Source organism: Schistocerca nitens, chromosome 4 (assembly GCF_023898315.1).
Source record: "Schistocerca nitens isolate TAMUIC-IGC-003100 chromosome 4, iqSchNite1.1, whole genome shotgun sequence".
NCBI lineage: Eukaryota > Metazoa > Arthropoda > Insecta > Orthoptera > Acrididae > Schistocerca > Schistocerca nitens.
This window is the reverse complement of record NC_064617.1, coordinates 874,447,696-874,463,584: the sequence shown is the minus strand read 5'-3', so window position 1 is coordinate 874,463,584 and position 15,889 is coordinate 874,447,696. Positions and strand designations below refer to the sequence as shown.

Below are 15,889 nucleotides of genomic sequence, written 5' to 3'. Positions count from 1 at the left end.
AGCCTGTGCCTTATGGATCCTTCCCACCAAACACCAGCTTTTCTGAATTGTGCTGGTGTGAACTTTCCACGTCCAACATTCCCGTAACCCTCCTGCCGTCAAACTTCATTAGTCACTGTCCTCACCCATCTAGCCTCCTCCCTGTTCCCATTCCAGCACTACACAGCTTTCATTTCACCGCCACACCCAGTCTTTTAATTTTATTATATTTCTCACCTTTCCGCTACTTACACCCCTCCCCCCCCCCACACCCCCCAACACCCCCTCCCCACCCTCTCTCCTGCCATCCATCTAAACTGCAGCACTTCACTGTCCGCCACCCCCACCATACTATCCCTCCCCCTCCCCGCCCCAGCCTACTCCTTACCCCCACCCAGTTGCCACTCCCATCATGCACTGGTGCTGCTGCTCGCTGTGTGGTTTCAGTTGTCTGAGACTGCAGACGTGTATCCCAAGTTGTGTTTGCGTGCGTGTGTGCGTGTTTGTGTGTGTGTGTGTGTGTGTGTGTGTGTGTGTGTGTGTGTGTACTGCTGACAAAGGCCTTAATGGCCAAAAGCTATAATTGTGTGAATCTTTTTGTAGTGCCTGTCGTGACTCAGCATCTCCGCTATATGGTGAGTAGCAACTTTCCTCCCTAATATTGTTACTTTCCATCCTGTATTTTCCATTGTTCTTGTTAATTGCATGTCTGGTTTCAGTCTCGTACAAGGTCGTTATCACACCATTTTACTCTGTGAAAAAGAGTGATACACATTCTTAAAGGTCAAAGAACTTGAATAAGATCAGAAGAATAAATTAATATTATAGTGTGGCTGGTATATCCTAGGTGACAGCAGGAAACGATGGCATGAAACCGCCACCATTGAGGTCTGAAGAACGCTGCTGAATAAAGCTCAGTCACTGGTAGTTTAATAGTGAAAACTCTGATCTCCACCTTTGGCATAATATCGCTAGTAACCATTGGTAATGACATGTGATTGTATTCTATGGAATCCGTTTATAAAATAAGTAATTACCAAAAACCTGGTCAAAGAGTGAACAGCTAAGGAAGTATTTAAGTTTTACGTAAAAGACATGCATTATAAAAAGTTAAAAACAGAGAAGACCTCATTATCCCCTGAAATTGGATCATTTAAACATATGCTGCCCTCTATGGTGCATACGAAAGGTGGTTGGTATGACACCAGCTGGTAACAATAGAAACAAAATGTGTTCCTGAGCTATTTATGTATGCTTATATGTACAATTAGCTGTCTGTTGATTGCTAAGGTTAAATAGATCTCACTTTATCATTTAAAAGGTCAAGACACTGTTTGCCAGTAAAATGAAATATAAAACGTACATTTTACAGAAGTGAGGCAAGATTTTGCAAATGCTACATACATTTATGCATCTAGAATGCAAAATAATTTCAAATCATAAGTGAATCCTAGTCAAGAGAGAGTAACAAAGTAGGTAACAGCAATATCATAGTGCTTTTAAAAGCTGTGTGTAATCTTTGGGTACTATATTTACATCACATACAAAGTAACAGCTGGCAAGTAATGCCAAAATTTGTAGTAAGGGATATGTGAAATGCATAATACATGCAAGAAATACAAAAGTTGTAATGCAGATGTTGTCGTTGATGTAAAACATCTGTAAAATATTAAGATATTTTAATCAAAAAATAGTACCAGAAACGCAAAATGGATCACAGTTGTTAGTCCATATTTAGATAGTATTCTGAAACTGCACTTATGGATAGTGTAGAATAATATTTATTCATACACCACCCACAAAATTATGGTGTCACATATTTTGTTAATTTGTTGCTTCCTATAGTGTGAGTAAAAACCAGAAGTGAGTAACTGTTTTGTCACTGGAGCAAGTGTGATCTATAAAGGTAAGTGTCAAAGGTACAAGCTACTTAAATGAGATTAAGCAGCAACTTAGAAAGCGTATGTCATGGGCAGGACCAACTTTATACAATGTGAGTAATAAAAAGAGGGATAAACCTAAACCATAATTCTGAATGATCATTTAACTTAAAAGAATAATTTGTTCCAGTGTAAAAACAAGGAGACAAAATGTGTCAAGTTAATGGGAAAGGTAATACAATATATAAAATACAAGCAACTAAATTCTTCATTAAAACATGTAATACATAAAAGGACTAGTGATAAGACCATCTCATTTATATAGTAAAAAAAGACTAATTGACAATCCATGAACAGAAAGAGCTTGACATTTTAGAGTAATTCAGTGAAAATATCAAAGAAAAATTCCTCACTAAAATCTACTTGCTCATTAAAGAGGAATGTAGCTTTTAAGTTCCAGAACAGCTAGTAGTAAATCGATTTTTTGTCATCACATTATTCAGAACAAGCATTCTGAGGGAACCATGGTTAATAACCTAAAAGTACTTCGCACACCATATATAGATATTTTACTAAAGAATTTTAGAGGGACTTGAAATCTACATTGTGCCCTGAAATGAGGTAAATCCTAACAAGATCCTTCGACCCCTCCTAAAGTGGTCTTCCATTGCCAACCCATCCTCCACCCCACCTCCTTCCCTGCCCCACTGTAGGATTGCAGTTTTCATTCAGTGCAAGAGTTGCCATCAGACCAGAGGTAGTGGTCTCATGTGCATGAGGTGTGCCTGCTTGTGTGAATGTGTATGTGTTTTCCTCGCTTTTCTGAAGAGGGCTTTAGCCAAAAGCTCAGTGTGTGACAGTCTTTTCGTTGTGCCTTTCTGCAACTCAGCATGTCATCTTCATTGAAATATTTTATATCAGCTGCTGCTTTGTGAATGTGTTCAAACCCACCACTACTCTTAGGTGAAATGGGAGGTTCTCCTCTTCTTCATTTTGGGTACAACATAATTTATACCATAAGACGGAGCACAAAGATTGTCCCTTGTTCTGTTATGAGAGCTTCTGGAGGCCATTATGGTAGTGCTAAACGAGTGACAAATCCTTTCACAATTGTCACTGTGATCATGTCTTCAGTCAGTATCATAATCAGATAGCAAGAGAAATGGTCAGTGATAGATGAAACATATCTGTTATTTTGAGTCATTGTGGGAAGTGATCCCATGATATCAAGCAAAAGGTCCTGCAGCTCAGATGGGATTTAAAGAGAGATATTTGCTCTTTGTACTTGAACTCCCTTTGTGCAATGAAGACAGTTTTGAACTTATTGTTCTACATTTTTCTTTTGTTGTGGCTACCAATAATGGCCTACAGTGAGTGCTTGCCTGGCACTTTCCCCATTATGACACACCTATGTACTAACAGAAGTTTTTGGAACTGCTATTCATTCTCCAGGACACATTTTCTGATACAAAACATAATATATTGTAATAATGTCCAGCAAGGGAGCCCATAATTACGCTCAGCATTGGATTCTCTTGCCTTTTTTAACTCCTCAAAACATTTCATCTTCTTCTAGCAGGATCTTAATTTTCCTATTTAAGGTGTCTGCATTCTGATTTAATATGCCAGGCTTGTGTTTGACTGTGAAGTCATATTCAGTGTAGTTATCGTAAGCCACGTCTAACTAGTTTCCTACTGGGATCTTTTAAACTAAAAGGCCATTTTAAAGCCATGTGATCTGTAATTACCATGAACTGTTATCTGTATAGGTAAAATCAATAGTAATGGGTGCCAAAAGCAAGTGCCAGAAATTCTTTTCCTGTGGTGCTGTACTTTCACTCAGCTTGATTCCGCTGACATTATGCGTAACAAACAGGTTTTTCTTCACGGTCTTGTATTTGATTCAAAATGCAGCTGACAGTGATGTTGCTACTATCACATGATGATATAAAAAGTAATGCAACACCCTGATAAGCCAAGACAAGTGAATTTGTAAGAATTTCTTTCAGTTTTAACATGGCAGTCTAACTTCCCACTGTCCAGACAAAAGGAATTCCTGTAATTTTGTGAGAGGTTTTGTGTTGTTTGCATAGTTCTCCACAAAATGTCGATAGTAATTTATTAACTGACAAATGATTACAATTCTTTAATTTTGCTTTGCTCTGGAAAATCACTCACTGCATACATTAATGGGGGGGGGGGGGGGGACTGGTCTTATACCATCTACCAAAATTATGTAGCCCAGTAGAGCACATGATTATGCACATTTGCACTTTTCTAATTTCGAATTTGGCTTAGCATTATTAACATGAGCTAGTACATTTCTTAGTCACTCTGCATGTTCTCTTATCATACTTAAAAAGACAATTTTGTCATCCAGTTGTACTAGGCACATGGTTGGGTTTAAATCTTGTAAAAGACAATGAGCAAACTGTTGAAATGTAGGTAGAATTTATTTACTGCTCTTACAGGCTGTTAGTTTTCTTGATATTCTGTTGTCTCCTCAATATTAACTGCATTCACTTGGGCTTGTTGGTACTACAAGGAATTTTAATGTCTCTGCTTCCAAAATGAGATTTTAACTCTGCAGCGGAGTTTGCCCTGATATGAAACTTTTGTGGCAGATTAGAACTGTGTGACGGACTGAGACTCGAACTTGGGACCTTTGTCTTTCGCGGGCAAGTTCTCTACCATCTGAGCTACCCAAGCACGACTCACAACCTACCTTCACAGCTTCAATTCCGCCAGTACCTCGTCTCCTACCTTCCGCCAGGAAGTTTCATATCAGCGCACACTCCACTGCAGAGTGAAAATCTCATTCCAGAAACATCCCCCAAGCTGTGGCTAAGCCATGTCTCCGCAATATCCTTTCTTCCAGTAGTGCTAGTTCTGCAAGGTTCGCAGAAGAACTTCTGTGAAGTTTGGAAGGTAGGAGAGAAGGTACTGGCAGAATTGAAGCTGTGAGGACATGTCGTGAGTCTGGGTAGCTCAGTTGGTAGAGCACTTGCCTGCAAAAGGCAAGGTCCCGAGTTCGAGTCTCAGTCCGGCACACAGTTTTAATCTGCCAGGAAAGTTTTGTATTTCTGCTTCCGAAATTATCTGTGCTCGCTGATAAAAATGTACTCTCCCAAGCCACATTCACTTGAGCTAAACCGAACTTCACATGTGACTGTTTACCATCTAAAACTTAATTTCTTGTTAATGGATCCATGAGGAAAATTTGTCCTCTCAAAAAATCTTTCTTTGTCACTATTGAAAAGACACTGCATGTACAGCCTGATATTTTCTTGATTTTTTTTTTTAAACTTCAGTGATATGATATGTGGTTTAGGGGGTTGTCAGAATGTGGCCATTCATTCTGGACTCCCTTGCATCCTCTTTAGTTGTAACACTGCCAAAATGGTGGATTTTCCACTATTTGGACTTCTTGTGTTTGGAAGTTAATTATTCCTTAAAAATGGTGCAGGAAACCATTTCCTAAAGCAACATCAAAATTATGGTCGTGCTTCCAAACCACTTCCAATGTGAGCTGATGCTTTCTTCTGTCTATTTCCAATTCCACATTTTGCGAACCGCTGGGGTTAAATTACCTTTTTTCCCAATCCACTAAATCTACATCGTGACAGTTGTAATTCTCAGCAGTGAGTAGATTTAACAAACAAAACAATCACTTCTATCCCTATGTCAATGATAAAGGTAGACTATCTGCTGTTTATTTTCCTTTGCAAATTTACGTTTCCCACCTGAGTGAGTCCTACCCTTCTTATTGGATTTGCTTTGTGGAAGGGGAGCAAGGGGCACTGGCAGAATGGCTCTCAATAACATTTCTCATATTAACATTCCATCAAGAACCTCAGTAACCTATTTGGTTAGCCAAGTGTTGCTGTAGAGACAGACAATTTGCTCTCTCGTGTTCTAACTTTCTGCAGTAGGCACATGCCGGTCCCAGATGCTCAGGAGCCTTGAGACCTGTGCATTTTTAATGAGTGCAGTGTATGCCAACAGTGAATGCACATCTATTGGTGGATGACTGAACGAATTTCTGGGCCACCTTGCACAGAAATGTGAGACATACAGCCTCCCTTAGTGCACTTGGTGTAGCACACTTCACCTCAGCACTTACCTGTGTGTCTATCCAGCAAACACACGTATCTACACAGTGAGCTTCTGCTTTGCCAAGTAGTACCTCCTTCGTAAGGTGGGAACCAGTGAATCCATTGCAACGTTAATTACAGGTCTAGATGGAATTGCATGTGGGAACCTCAGAAATGAGGAAGTGATGCTAGCTGCAGGCACAGTGCTACTTTGTGGCATCACATTTATTAATGCCTCTTTAAGGAGCCTTTTCAGAGTTTTATTCTCCGTCTGTAATTCCTCCAAGCTAGCTTGCAATTCTGGACCGGTCTTAAACTGTCCCTATGACCTGGTTGTGGCCATTCCTTTAAAGTACATACATAAAAAAAGCAAAAAAGTGTTTGGCAGCAGCTCCTGGTGACATCTCCGGCGTGCCGGCCGAAGTGGCCAAGCGGTTCTAGGCGCTTCAGTCTGGAACCGCGCGACCGCTACGGTCACAGGTTCGAATCCTGCTTCGGGCGTGGATGTGTGTGCTGTCCTTAGGTTAGTTAGGTTTAAGTAGTTCTGAGTTCTAGTGGACTGATGACCTCCAATGTTAAGTCCCATAGTGCTCAGAGCCATTTGGACCATTATGACATCTCCGGCAGCACTGGCTCCAGCAGCATCTTCTTCCTAAAAGCAAAGCTTGTGACTTACATTTGTTGATCAACAAAAGGCATGGTAGCGGGTTCAGCACCTGGCATTGGGATGGCCCTTGTACCTGTGATGCCACTTGAAGGTGGCAGGGCAGCAGGCGAGGTTGGCTAGCTCCACGCATCTGCAGCAGCGGTGGCTGTGGATAAACAGGGGCAGGCAGCCAGGACTGAATACGCAAAGCACTTGTCTGTTGCATTACAGCTCGCAACTAGATGGCCCTGCGCAATGCTGTCATGCATCCACTCTGGGGCTTGTAATTTGTATACTGAACCTCAAAGCTGATAACAGTTTGATTTGGCACCCTGATTCTGGCACCATTTTGTACAACCCCCATGGGGGTGTAGTCAGGATTGGGAAACAGTGAGGAATTGTAATAAACATAGCTTACTGAACTTAAGAAAAAGAAACTATGTTGGTTTATGTGCTCATGGGGATTACATGATGAGGTTTTCCAGGAGGACGAGATAAGATAACTCCAATAGCCCCATAGCATTCTCAAAGGGGAAGGGAAATGCAAAGATAAAGCAACTAAGCCATTTAGCATCTGCTGCAGATGGCAGCTTGGAACAGATGGGAGAAAAGTTTGTCGGACATGACTCCGAGACCCCTCAGTCTCAGAAGCCAGGTGAACCTGCAGTGTGATTTGTTTGGCAGGGCAGCTTTGCTAACAATGATTTGGCCTATTAAGGCATGAACAGGTCGATTATTGTATCAGTAGAAAGATGATGAATGGAAAGTTGACCTCTTTGTAAAATTTAAATAATAAAATTTGTCTCATTTGGACCCCTTGGGTACCTTATACACATGGCAGGTAACAATGAATAAACCTCATTAATTAAAACTTCTGGCCTAAGAGGCCATTGTCAAACAGTAGAAATTCTTCCTCCTGACATTTCGTTGCCAACTGCAGGCAATATCTTCTGAGGTGAGTTGTTAACTGAATGTGAATGAATAAACCTGTTAGGTTATATTTGCAAACTTTTGATTTTGAATATAGATTTTTCATTGGAAGTACAAACTGATGTGTCTGAATTTGTGCTAGTGAATATGTGGTTATTCATATGAAAGATTGAAAAATCAAATGGTTCAAGGTTGCAGTTGTGTCCTGGGCAAATTTTTGACTCAACATTTTCATAAATTATGTTAGCCAGTAGAGTGCAATTTTTCAGTACCCTCTAATAAGTGAGCAAGTTTCATACTTGTAGAATATGTGGACACTGAAGGTATTTTTTGCCTGTCTTGAACTCGTACATTATTTTTCTACTTAGTTTGGAATGTATTCTGTGTCCCTCCCCCTCTAAGAGTGATATTCAGTTTTAACTTGGACCCCCAAGTTCTGCTCCAACAAAGTCAGATAAACACTCAGTGTACACTATACACATTTGGAAAAAAGTCGTGTTTTAAATGAAAATGAACTTTTGTGCTGTGTACTTCATTAAAACTTTGTTTCAGGCCAGCAGTCTTGCTGTGCAAGCCATCACATCTCTTCTTGTGCAAACATTAATGTTGCCCATGCCTGGTAATCCATGTTGTAGCACACTTGTTCATCAACCTCGAGAACGTGCTTTGAAGGATTTGAGGTACAACATTCCTGTAAATACATTTTTAGATGCTTATGTGTTTGTATCTTTATTTTATGAGTATATACTCTGCTGAAACAAAAAAGGAAGGTGTACAGCGCCATAAAGTAAGTAAAACACAGGTCTATTTTCAGTTAACAAAATTAGTCAAGATCTAACAAAAAATGAAACTCATTTTTAAATTCTGGACCCTACATGTTTTTTGACTGGATACATAAAAATGAGAGTTTCATTCAAATCTGAATTATAAAATTTAGGTATTCTAATGTACCTTAGCTAACCTCCTGAATGTCTTCTTCTCACCTAACTGATGAATCATACAATGTTATGAATGTCATTTCATTAGATACATCCACACTTTGGCAATCATACGTCTTGCTTGTAATTTCTGTAACCTAAAATTAAAATGAATATTGTATATTTGGCAACATTCTTAAGAATTTAATATGATGGCATTGAATATATTCTTCGACATTTCAGTGATGAAACATATTACCCTCTTCAGCTCTCCTGATGAGAGTGTCCGTTTGAGTACCTTTTTGTGACATGCTGCCTATTCTGGTTAAGGTTGTGATTCAGTGATAGATGAGGTTGTATTTGCTGGTGAGATGGAGGAAAAAGTAGACAGCTCATGCATGAGCCCCACTTGTCAAGCCTAGTGCTGTCATGTACAGAACTCACTCATTGACTGAGGAAGAATCACCAGGACCATGTCTCTTGTCTTCTATTGATGAGGTCCACTCATATATCTTCCCCTTAGATGACATATGATTTCAATCAAGCTCAGTGCTGGGTCTCCCCCTCTGTTTTATTGGAAAATGATACTCTTGAATAGAAACTGATTGTGTACTTGAATTTCCACCAGCCATTCCACAATGCTGTCCAATAAGATATAGGCTTGTTGAAGTATACTGGCAATTCAGTAACTCACATCAAGTTATGTGAAGGGAAGGTACTCCTTAACAGCTGATTTTATGGGCTGTTTTGTGTCCATGTGACACCCGTGCTCTGTGCATGTCACACTTACGATGCAGATTATCTGATGGACACTTCTATTTCTAGACTGGTGCAATATGAGGTTGACTCTTAGTTGTCAGGCCCGTAGATCATATATTGTAGAACTCTGTGAGGCTCTGATCTTGAGCAGTAGCCAGAATCTAGACTTCACATTGTAATTCCATCTTATTCTCCCAGTCACTATGTCCTATTAATAGTGAATGCAATGAACACCAGTGTAACATGGTTTTCTTCCTCTTCAGCAACCTGTATAATGGTCTGCTTTGTCTTTCTTAGGCAGCCTTAACAACTGCCAGATCCAATACGCCATGAAGCCAAAGTCTGTAGATGAGAGAAAAAAAAATTGAAACATATTACAGAAGAACAAACTGAAGCATTTATCCCAAGTGCCACCCAACAACAGAGCCTTGCCAAGTTGTGTAAAGAACAATCTACATGAGACATTGGAGAGCTGGAGTCAACAGCTGCTGTGCCAGTGTAAAAGTTGTACAGACAGTCTGGACCACAGAATGAGATGCATGATGCATAAGCACTCCATGAGCCCAAAACAGCACATAGAACTATCTTTAATAGAGCAATGTACCTCCCAGCACATAAAAGAAATTACTGCGGTGCAAGGATAATTCAGCAAATCAACATCTTTAGATACTGTGTTGTAAAAAGATTCGTAGAATTTTCTGTTCATGATGAGCTTCTGAATAAATACAGCAGTTTTTAATTTATATCCAGCCTTCAGCTTGCATAAAGCAACCTTTAACCAAGAGCCTGCAACACACCGATGAAATACCTTTGTTGCCCTTCCCCTGTGCTAAGTGAGTTACAGACATGATGAATACAGTACCAGCTCATTTCTCAGTAGTCAGATTACCCTCCACCTCACCCTGACATTCCAGGGCAGGAATTGTGAATGGAAAATCAATGAGACAAATATTCTCTACAGTGGGACAGAAGTGCTAGACTTTTGTTTTCGGTGTCCAGTTTACAGAATTTGGCAGGGCTTTGGTGTAGGATAGCAATCGGACTAAACACTTGACATTGTTCTCCTGTAATGTGGGCACTCACTGGCAGAGGGGTGAATACCATTACAGTATCATTTTACTCCTCATTTACAGACTTCGAGATGGTCTCCTTTGGCTTCATAACACACAGGCTGTACAAGGATATGCTGATAAGTAAAGCCTCCAAACTTTTTATGCGAAAGTTCGTAAAGCTTTTTAAATAAAACAAACCTCATTAACATTGTACAGCTGTAATCTTCATGCCTGTGTATGTCCTATCTGGTATGGGTCGCACACAGTATAGTCACCCTGGCAATGAACACATTTCTCCCAGTGAGAGATCATTTTGTTTATACCATTGTTGTATAATGTTTGACTTTGTTGACAGAGCCACAACCCCGCCTCTACTTGCACTGCTCCATCACTATCAAAGCCAAGTCCTGTAAGATGTTCTTTAAGTTTAGGAAACAGGTGAAAAGCCATTGGGGTCCAGTTGGGACTGCATGGAGGATGATAAATGATATTGAACCCAAGGTGTTAAATTGTTGCAGATGTCACAGTGTTCATGCATGGTCTGACATTATCATGTTGTAGGGGATGGTGCCCCACATGTGGACGAACTCTTTGAATTCAAAACTTGATTATTGCTTCCTGTTTCTCATGCACTGGCATAGTTACATTACACACTGTCTCATGTTATACTCTAGTTCTGAGCCCTCCAGCAGCAGAGTACTGCAGCCATATAAACATGAATGATAAAGATGTGGAGTGATAATAACATTTGTTTTATATAAAAAGCTCTAAGAGTTTTCATACAAAAATTTGGAGGCATTACTTTTCAGCACGGCTTCATAGCAGTCGTTATAAATGTTCTAAGAATTCCAGAGGAAACAGTTGCAAATATTGCAACAGCAGAAGGAAACCCTAATATGGGGAGATTGATTGTTTGCACCAGCAACATGTCTACATTTACACTTTGCAAACCACTTTGAGGTGCATGCCAGAGGATACGTCCGATTGTACCAGTTATTAGGATTTCTTCCTGTTCCATTCACATATGGAATAATTGTTTGAATGCCTCTGTGCATGCAGTAATTATTCTAATCTTATCCTCATGATCCTTGTGTGAGCGATATTTAGGGGGTTTAGGTATATCCATAGAGTTATCACTTAAAACTGATTCGTGAAACTTTGTTAATAGACTGTCGTGTGATAGTGTAAGTCTATCTTCAAGAGTCTGCCATTTCAGTTCCTTCAGTATCACTGTGACACTCTCCCCTGGATTAAGTAAACCTGTGGCCGTTCATGGTACCCTTCTCTGTACACATTCAATATCCTCTGTTAGTCCTATCTGACTCTGGTTTCCCTTCAAAACGAAATGTTAGTCCTATCTGGCATGGGTCCCACACAGTTGAACAATATTCTAGACTGGGTTGCACAACTGATTTGTAAGCAATCTCTTTTGTAGACTGATTGCACTTCCCCAGTATTGTACCAATAAACTGAAGTCTACAACCTGCTTTACCCACGACTGAACCTATGATCCTCCATTTCATATCCCTACAAAGTGTTACACTCAGGTACGTTTATGAGTTGGCAGATTCCAACAGTGCCTCATTGATATTATAGTTCTAGTGTTATATGTTTTTTTTTTTTTTTTCGTTTTGTGAAGTGCACAGTTTTACATTTTTGAACATTTAGAGCAAGTTACCAATCTCTGCACCATGTTGAAATTTTATCAACATCTGACAATATTTATGCACCTTTGCTCAGCTATTACTTCATTATAGATAACTGCATCATCTGCAAAAAGCCTGATTTTACTATTACTATTGTCTGCAAGGTCATTAATATACAACATGAACAGCAAGGTTCCCAACACACTTCCCTCAGGCACACCTGAAGTTACTTCTACATCTGATGATGACTATCCATCCAAGATAACATGCTGTGTCCTCCCTACCAAAAACTCCTCAAGCCAGTCACAAATTTCACTTAATACCCCACCAAAAACTCCTCAAGCCAGTCACAAATTTCACTTAATACCCCATACGATCGTACTTTTGACAATAAGCGTAGGTGGTGTACTGAGCCAAATTCTTTTTGGAAATCGAGAAACACTGCATCTATCTGGTTGCCTTGGTCCAAAGCTTTCAATATGTCATGCAAGAAAATTGTGAGTTGGGTTTCATATGATAGATGTTTTCGAAAACCATGCTGGTTGGCTTTGACGAGGTCATTCTGTTCAAGATACCTCATTATGTTTGAGCTCAGAGTATGTTCTAAGATTCTACAACAAATTGATATCAAGGATATTGGACGGTAATTTGTTGGATCACTTCTACTACTCTTCTTGTAGATGGGTGTGACCTGTGTCTTTTTCCAAGAACTGGGCATTGGTTTTTTGTCTGAGGGATCTGCAATAGATTATAGTGAGAAGGGGGCTAACCCAGCTGCAGATTCAGTATAGAATCTGACGGGGATTCCTTCGGGCCCTGAAGCTTTGTTCAATTTTAACGATTTTAGCCGTTTCTCAACACCACTGCCACTAATACATATTTCAAATTTCAATTCCTGTCTCATTTGCTATGGACTGGACACTAACTTTGGTGCCACCAGTTTGTTCATATAACCAGAATTTCTTTGGATTTTATGAAAGATTTAACAAATATTCTGCTGCAATAGTCATTGAAGGCATCATGCATTACCCTCTTGACAGTCAAACATGTTTCATTCAGCATCTCTCTACTTACAGCCCTATATGCTTTGTTTTACACCTGTTATGTAGCAATCTGTTTCTTTAGAAGTTTCTTTACAGTGACTGTATACCATGGAGGTTCCCTCCCGTTATGAACTGTTCTACAGTGTTCATATCTACCCAGAGTGTGGCCAACTATTTTTTTAAACTTGAGCCAGAGTTTCTCTACATGCCCCTGACCTGTGCTTAAAGTTTCAAGTTCCTCAGTGAGATAAGACATTGATGATTTTTTTATCTGGTTTACTGATTATTTTAGTTGTCCTTTGTACTTTGGTAATCTTGTTGCCACAACCACATTGTGGTTACTGATATCAGTTTCGATGTGGACATCCTCAAAGAGATCAGGTATATTTGTCGCCATCAGATTCAATGTATTTCCACATCATGAGTGGGATTATTAACTATCTGTTCTAAGTAGTTTTCAGAGAAGGCATTTAGTAAAGTTTCACAGGATGTCTTATCACCCCTACCACTAAGAAAACTGTAACTTTGTCGATTAATTGTTGGATGATAAAAGTCTCCACTGATGATTACACTATGATTGGGGAACTTACATACAAGTGAACTGAAGTTTTCGGAGAGAGTCTGATGGGCAATAGAAGGATTCAGTTATCATTGATGTCCACACCTGATACTGGGTCTTGCCCAAACACTCTCACATGCAGCTTCAATTTCTGTTTCAGTGAATCTGAGTTTTTTGTCTACTGCAACAAATACACCATCTCCATTTCCCATTCGCCTATTGTTTCGATATAAACTTAAATTTTCCCCAAAAATCTCACTGCTATCAATTTCATGTTTCAACTAGTTTTCTGTACCTGTATTATGTGAGCTTCACTGCTTTTCATGAGCGCTTCTAACTCTGGCATTATAATTTCTTCAGCAGTTTACCGTTAGGACTTTAATACTCTCTCCTGTGGGAGGCATTTCTTTCGATCTTTCACTGATACTAATGGATTTCCTACAGCAATCATTATCTGAAGTGGATGGTGAGTCACCTAATCTGAAAAACCTTTGTGTGCACCCCAGACACAGAGTCAGCTTCCTCAGTAGCAGCCTCTGATGTGCAGTGCACACCTGACCTATGTTAGGGGGCCCTACAGTCATCAACCCTATGGTGCAAGTCCAGGAAGTCACAGCCTAGCTCGTCACAGAACTTTTGAAGTATCTGGTTCAGTCTTTCCACTTGAGTCATAACCAAAGGACCACGATCAGTTCTGAGGACAATCCTGCAAATTGTGAGCTTCGTTGAAACTCCACGCACGAGGCTGGTCTTCTCAAACTTTTCTGCCTGTCACTGGAGTGACCCAAGAGTGACTTCAGAGCCCAGGTGACAGGCACCATTTGTTCCAACATGTGCCACAATCTGCAGTTGGTTGCACCCTGTTCGCTCAATGGCTGCTGAAATAGCCTCTTTATCATGTTGAATGAGGCCCTCAGGCATACACACTGAGTACCTGGTGTCCTTCCCTGTCCCCTACTGCCGTTTCCCTAAGGGGTACCATCATTCACCGTACATTTGAACTGCCAAAGATTAGTAGACCCCTACGCTTTTGCAATTGCCTCCTCCTGACACCAGACAAAACATGTTTCCCCAAAACAGATGAAGTGAGTTCCATTGGTGAGTTTCAGTTTCATTGAAAGACAGCACCTCAAACTTGTTGGTTAGGGGGATCGGTACAACACACTGAGTCCTCCTTGGTCCCCATCCACCCTGTATGGATGCTTAAGTGTACCATTGACATGCCACTTGCAATCAAGTGGATAGGCAATGACAGATCTGTACTTTCTGCGGAGGAGACAGGAGTCACAGGAGAGGATAGTATTTGAGGTATCTCTGGTACAGGTATCCACAGTAATTCAGAGGGTACTATGGAAATAAATTCCAAGTGTACATTGTGGCCACCACTTAATAATTACCCACTAAGTTCTGCACAGTGTGATCTAGTGCTGCAACATACTATGCTAGTGTGGAAAAATTTGTGTGTGTTGGTCTCGTCCTTAGGAGATGGGTGCACAGAGTACAAATGTGACACATGATTATTCAACAGCCCTACATCATCCTTAATTATGTTTTATAAGTCAGTTGAAATTCAGTTACATAATTAGACTTAAATTGAATACAGCTATTGCCAGTTGCACAGAGCGTGGGGCCTGCCCATGAATTTGATTGAAATCATGTCATCTAAGTAGAAGATACTGATCCAATTCATCAACAGAATACATGAAACATGCCCTTTGTGATGCACCTTTCCTGCACCAGGTGAGTTCCGTACATGACAGCACTGTTTTCAGGAACTTGGACTCGTGCTCTAACAGTTTACAACTTCCTTCATCTCAACATTGGGACCGATCACAACTGCTGCTGGGTCAAGATTGTAAACAGGAGAATAGAGGGTGAGGGTTAGAAACAGGCATTCAGAGGCAGATAGTTTGTTATTATGAGTGTTTGCATATGATATTTACTGAAATATTGCTGAACTGGTCAGTACTATACTACTGAATTCTTGAGAATTGTTCATTATACACTACACTGGAGTACGATACTTAAGGATGAAAGTAACTGCCATATCACACAGCTCAGTGAAACTTAGACTACACATAGAAAAAACTGCTACAGTATAATACAGAAGGTAACTGTAAGATGAGACAAAGAGAAATGCACTTCTATTCAAACGCAGTAATTACCCTAAGTTACTGCAATGTATGGTGGTCACCTGGACATTACAAAAGATGAGACATTGTTGTCAGTAGAGTTTGTGATTGCCACGGCAATGCACGTTCTGCAATGTGCTCCCTAGCCGGCCACAGAGTTGATAAGGAGTTCTTGTGGTAGGGTGTTTTATTCCTCCACCATAGAGGCTGACAACTGCTAAATGGTCATTGATGCATGCAGAGTTGCTGCAT

General features: G+C 40.2%; 1 protein-coding gene across 1 annotated transcript in view; it reads left to right on the top strand.

Annotated features, from left to right (window-relative positions):
- Positions 1 to 15,889, top strand: part of LOC126253366 (huntingtin-like) — a 549,449-nt gene that overhangs the window by 417,901 nt on the left and 115,659 nt on the right. Inside the window, exon 41 of the mRNA XM_049954640.1 lies at positions 8,082 to 8,209. Within this exon, the coding sequence (XP_049810597.1) occupies positions 8,082 to 8,209 (128 nt within the window). The remainder of the gene's footprint in view (positions 1 to 8,081; positions 8,210 to 15,889) is intronic.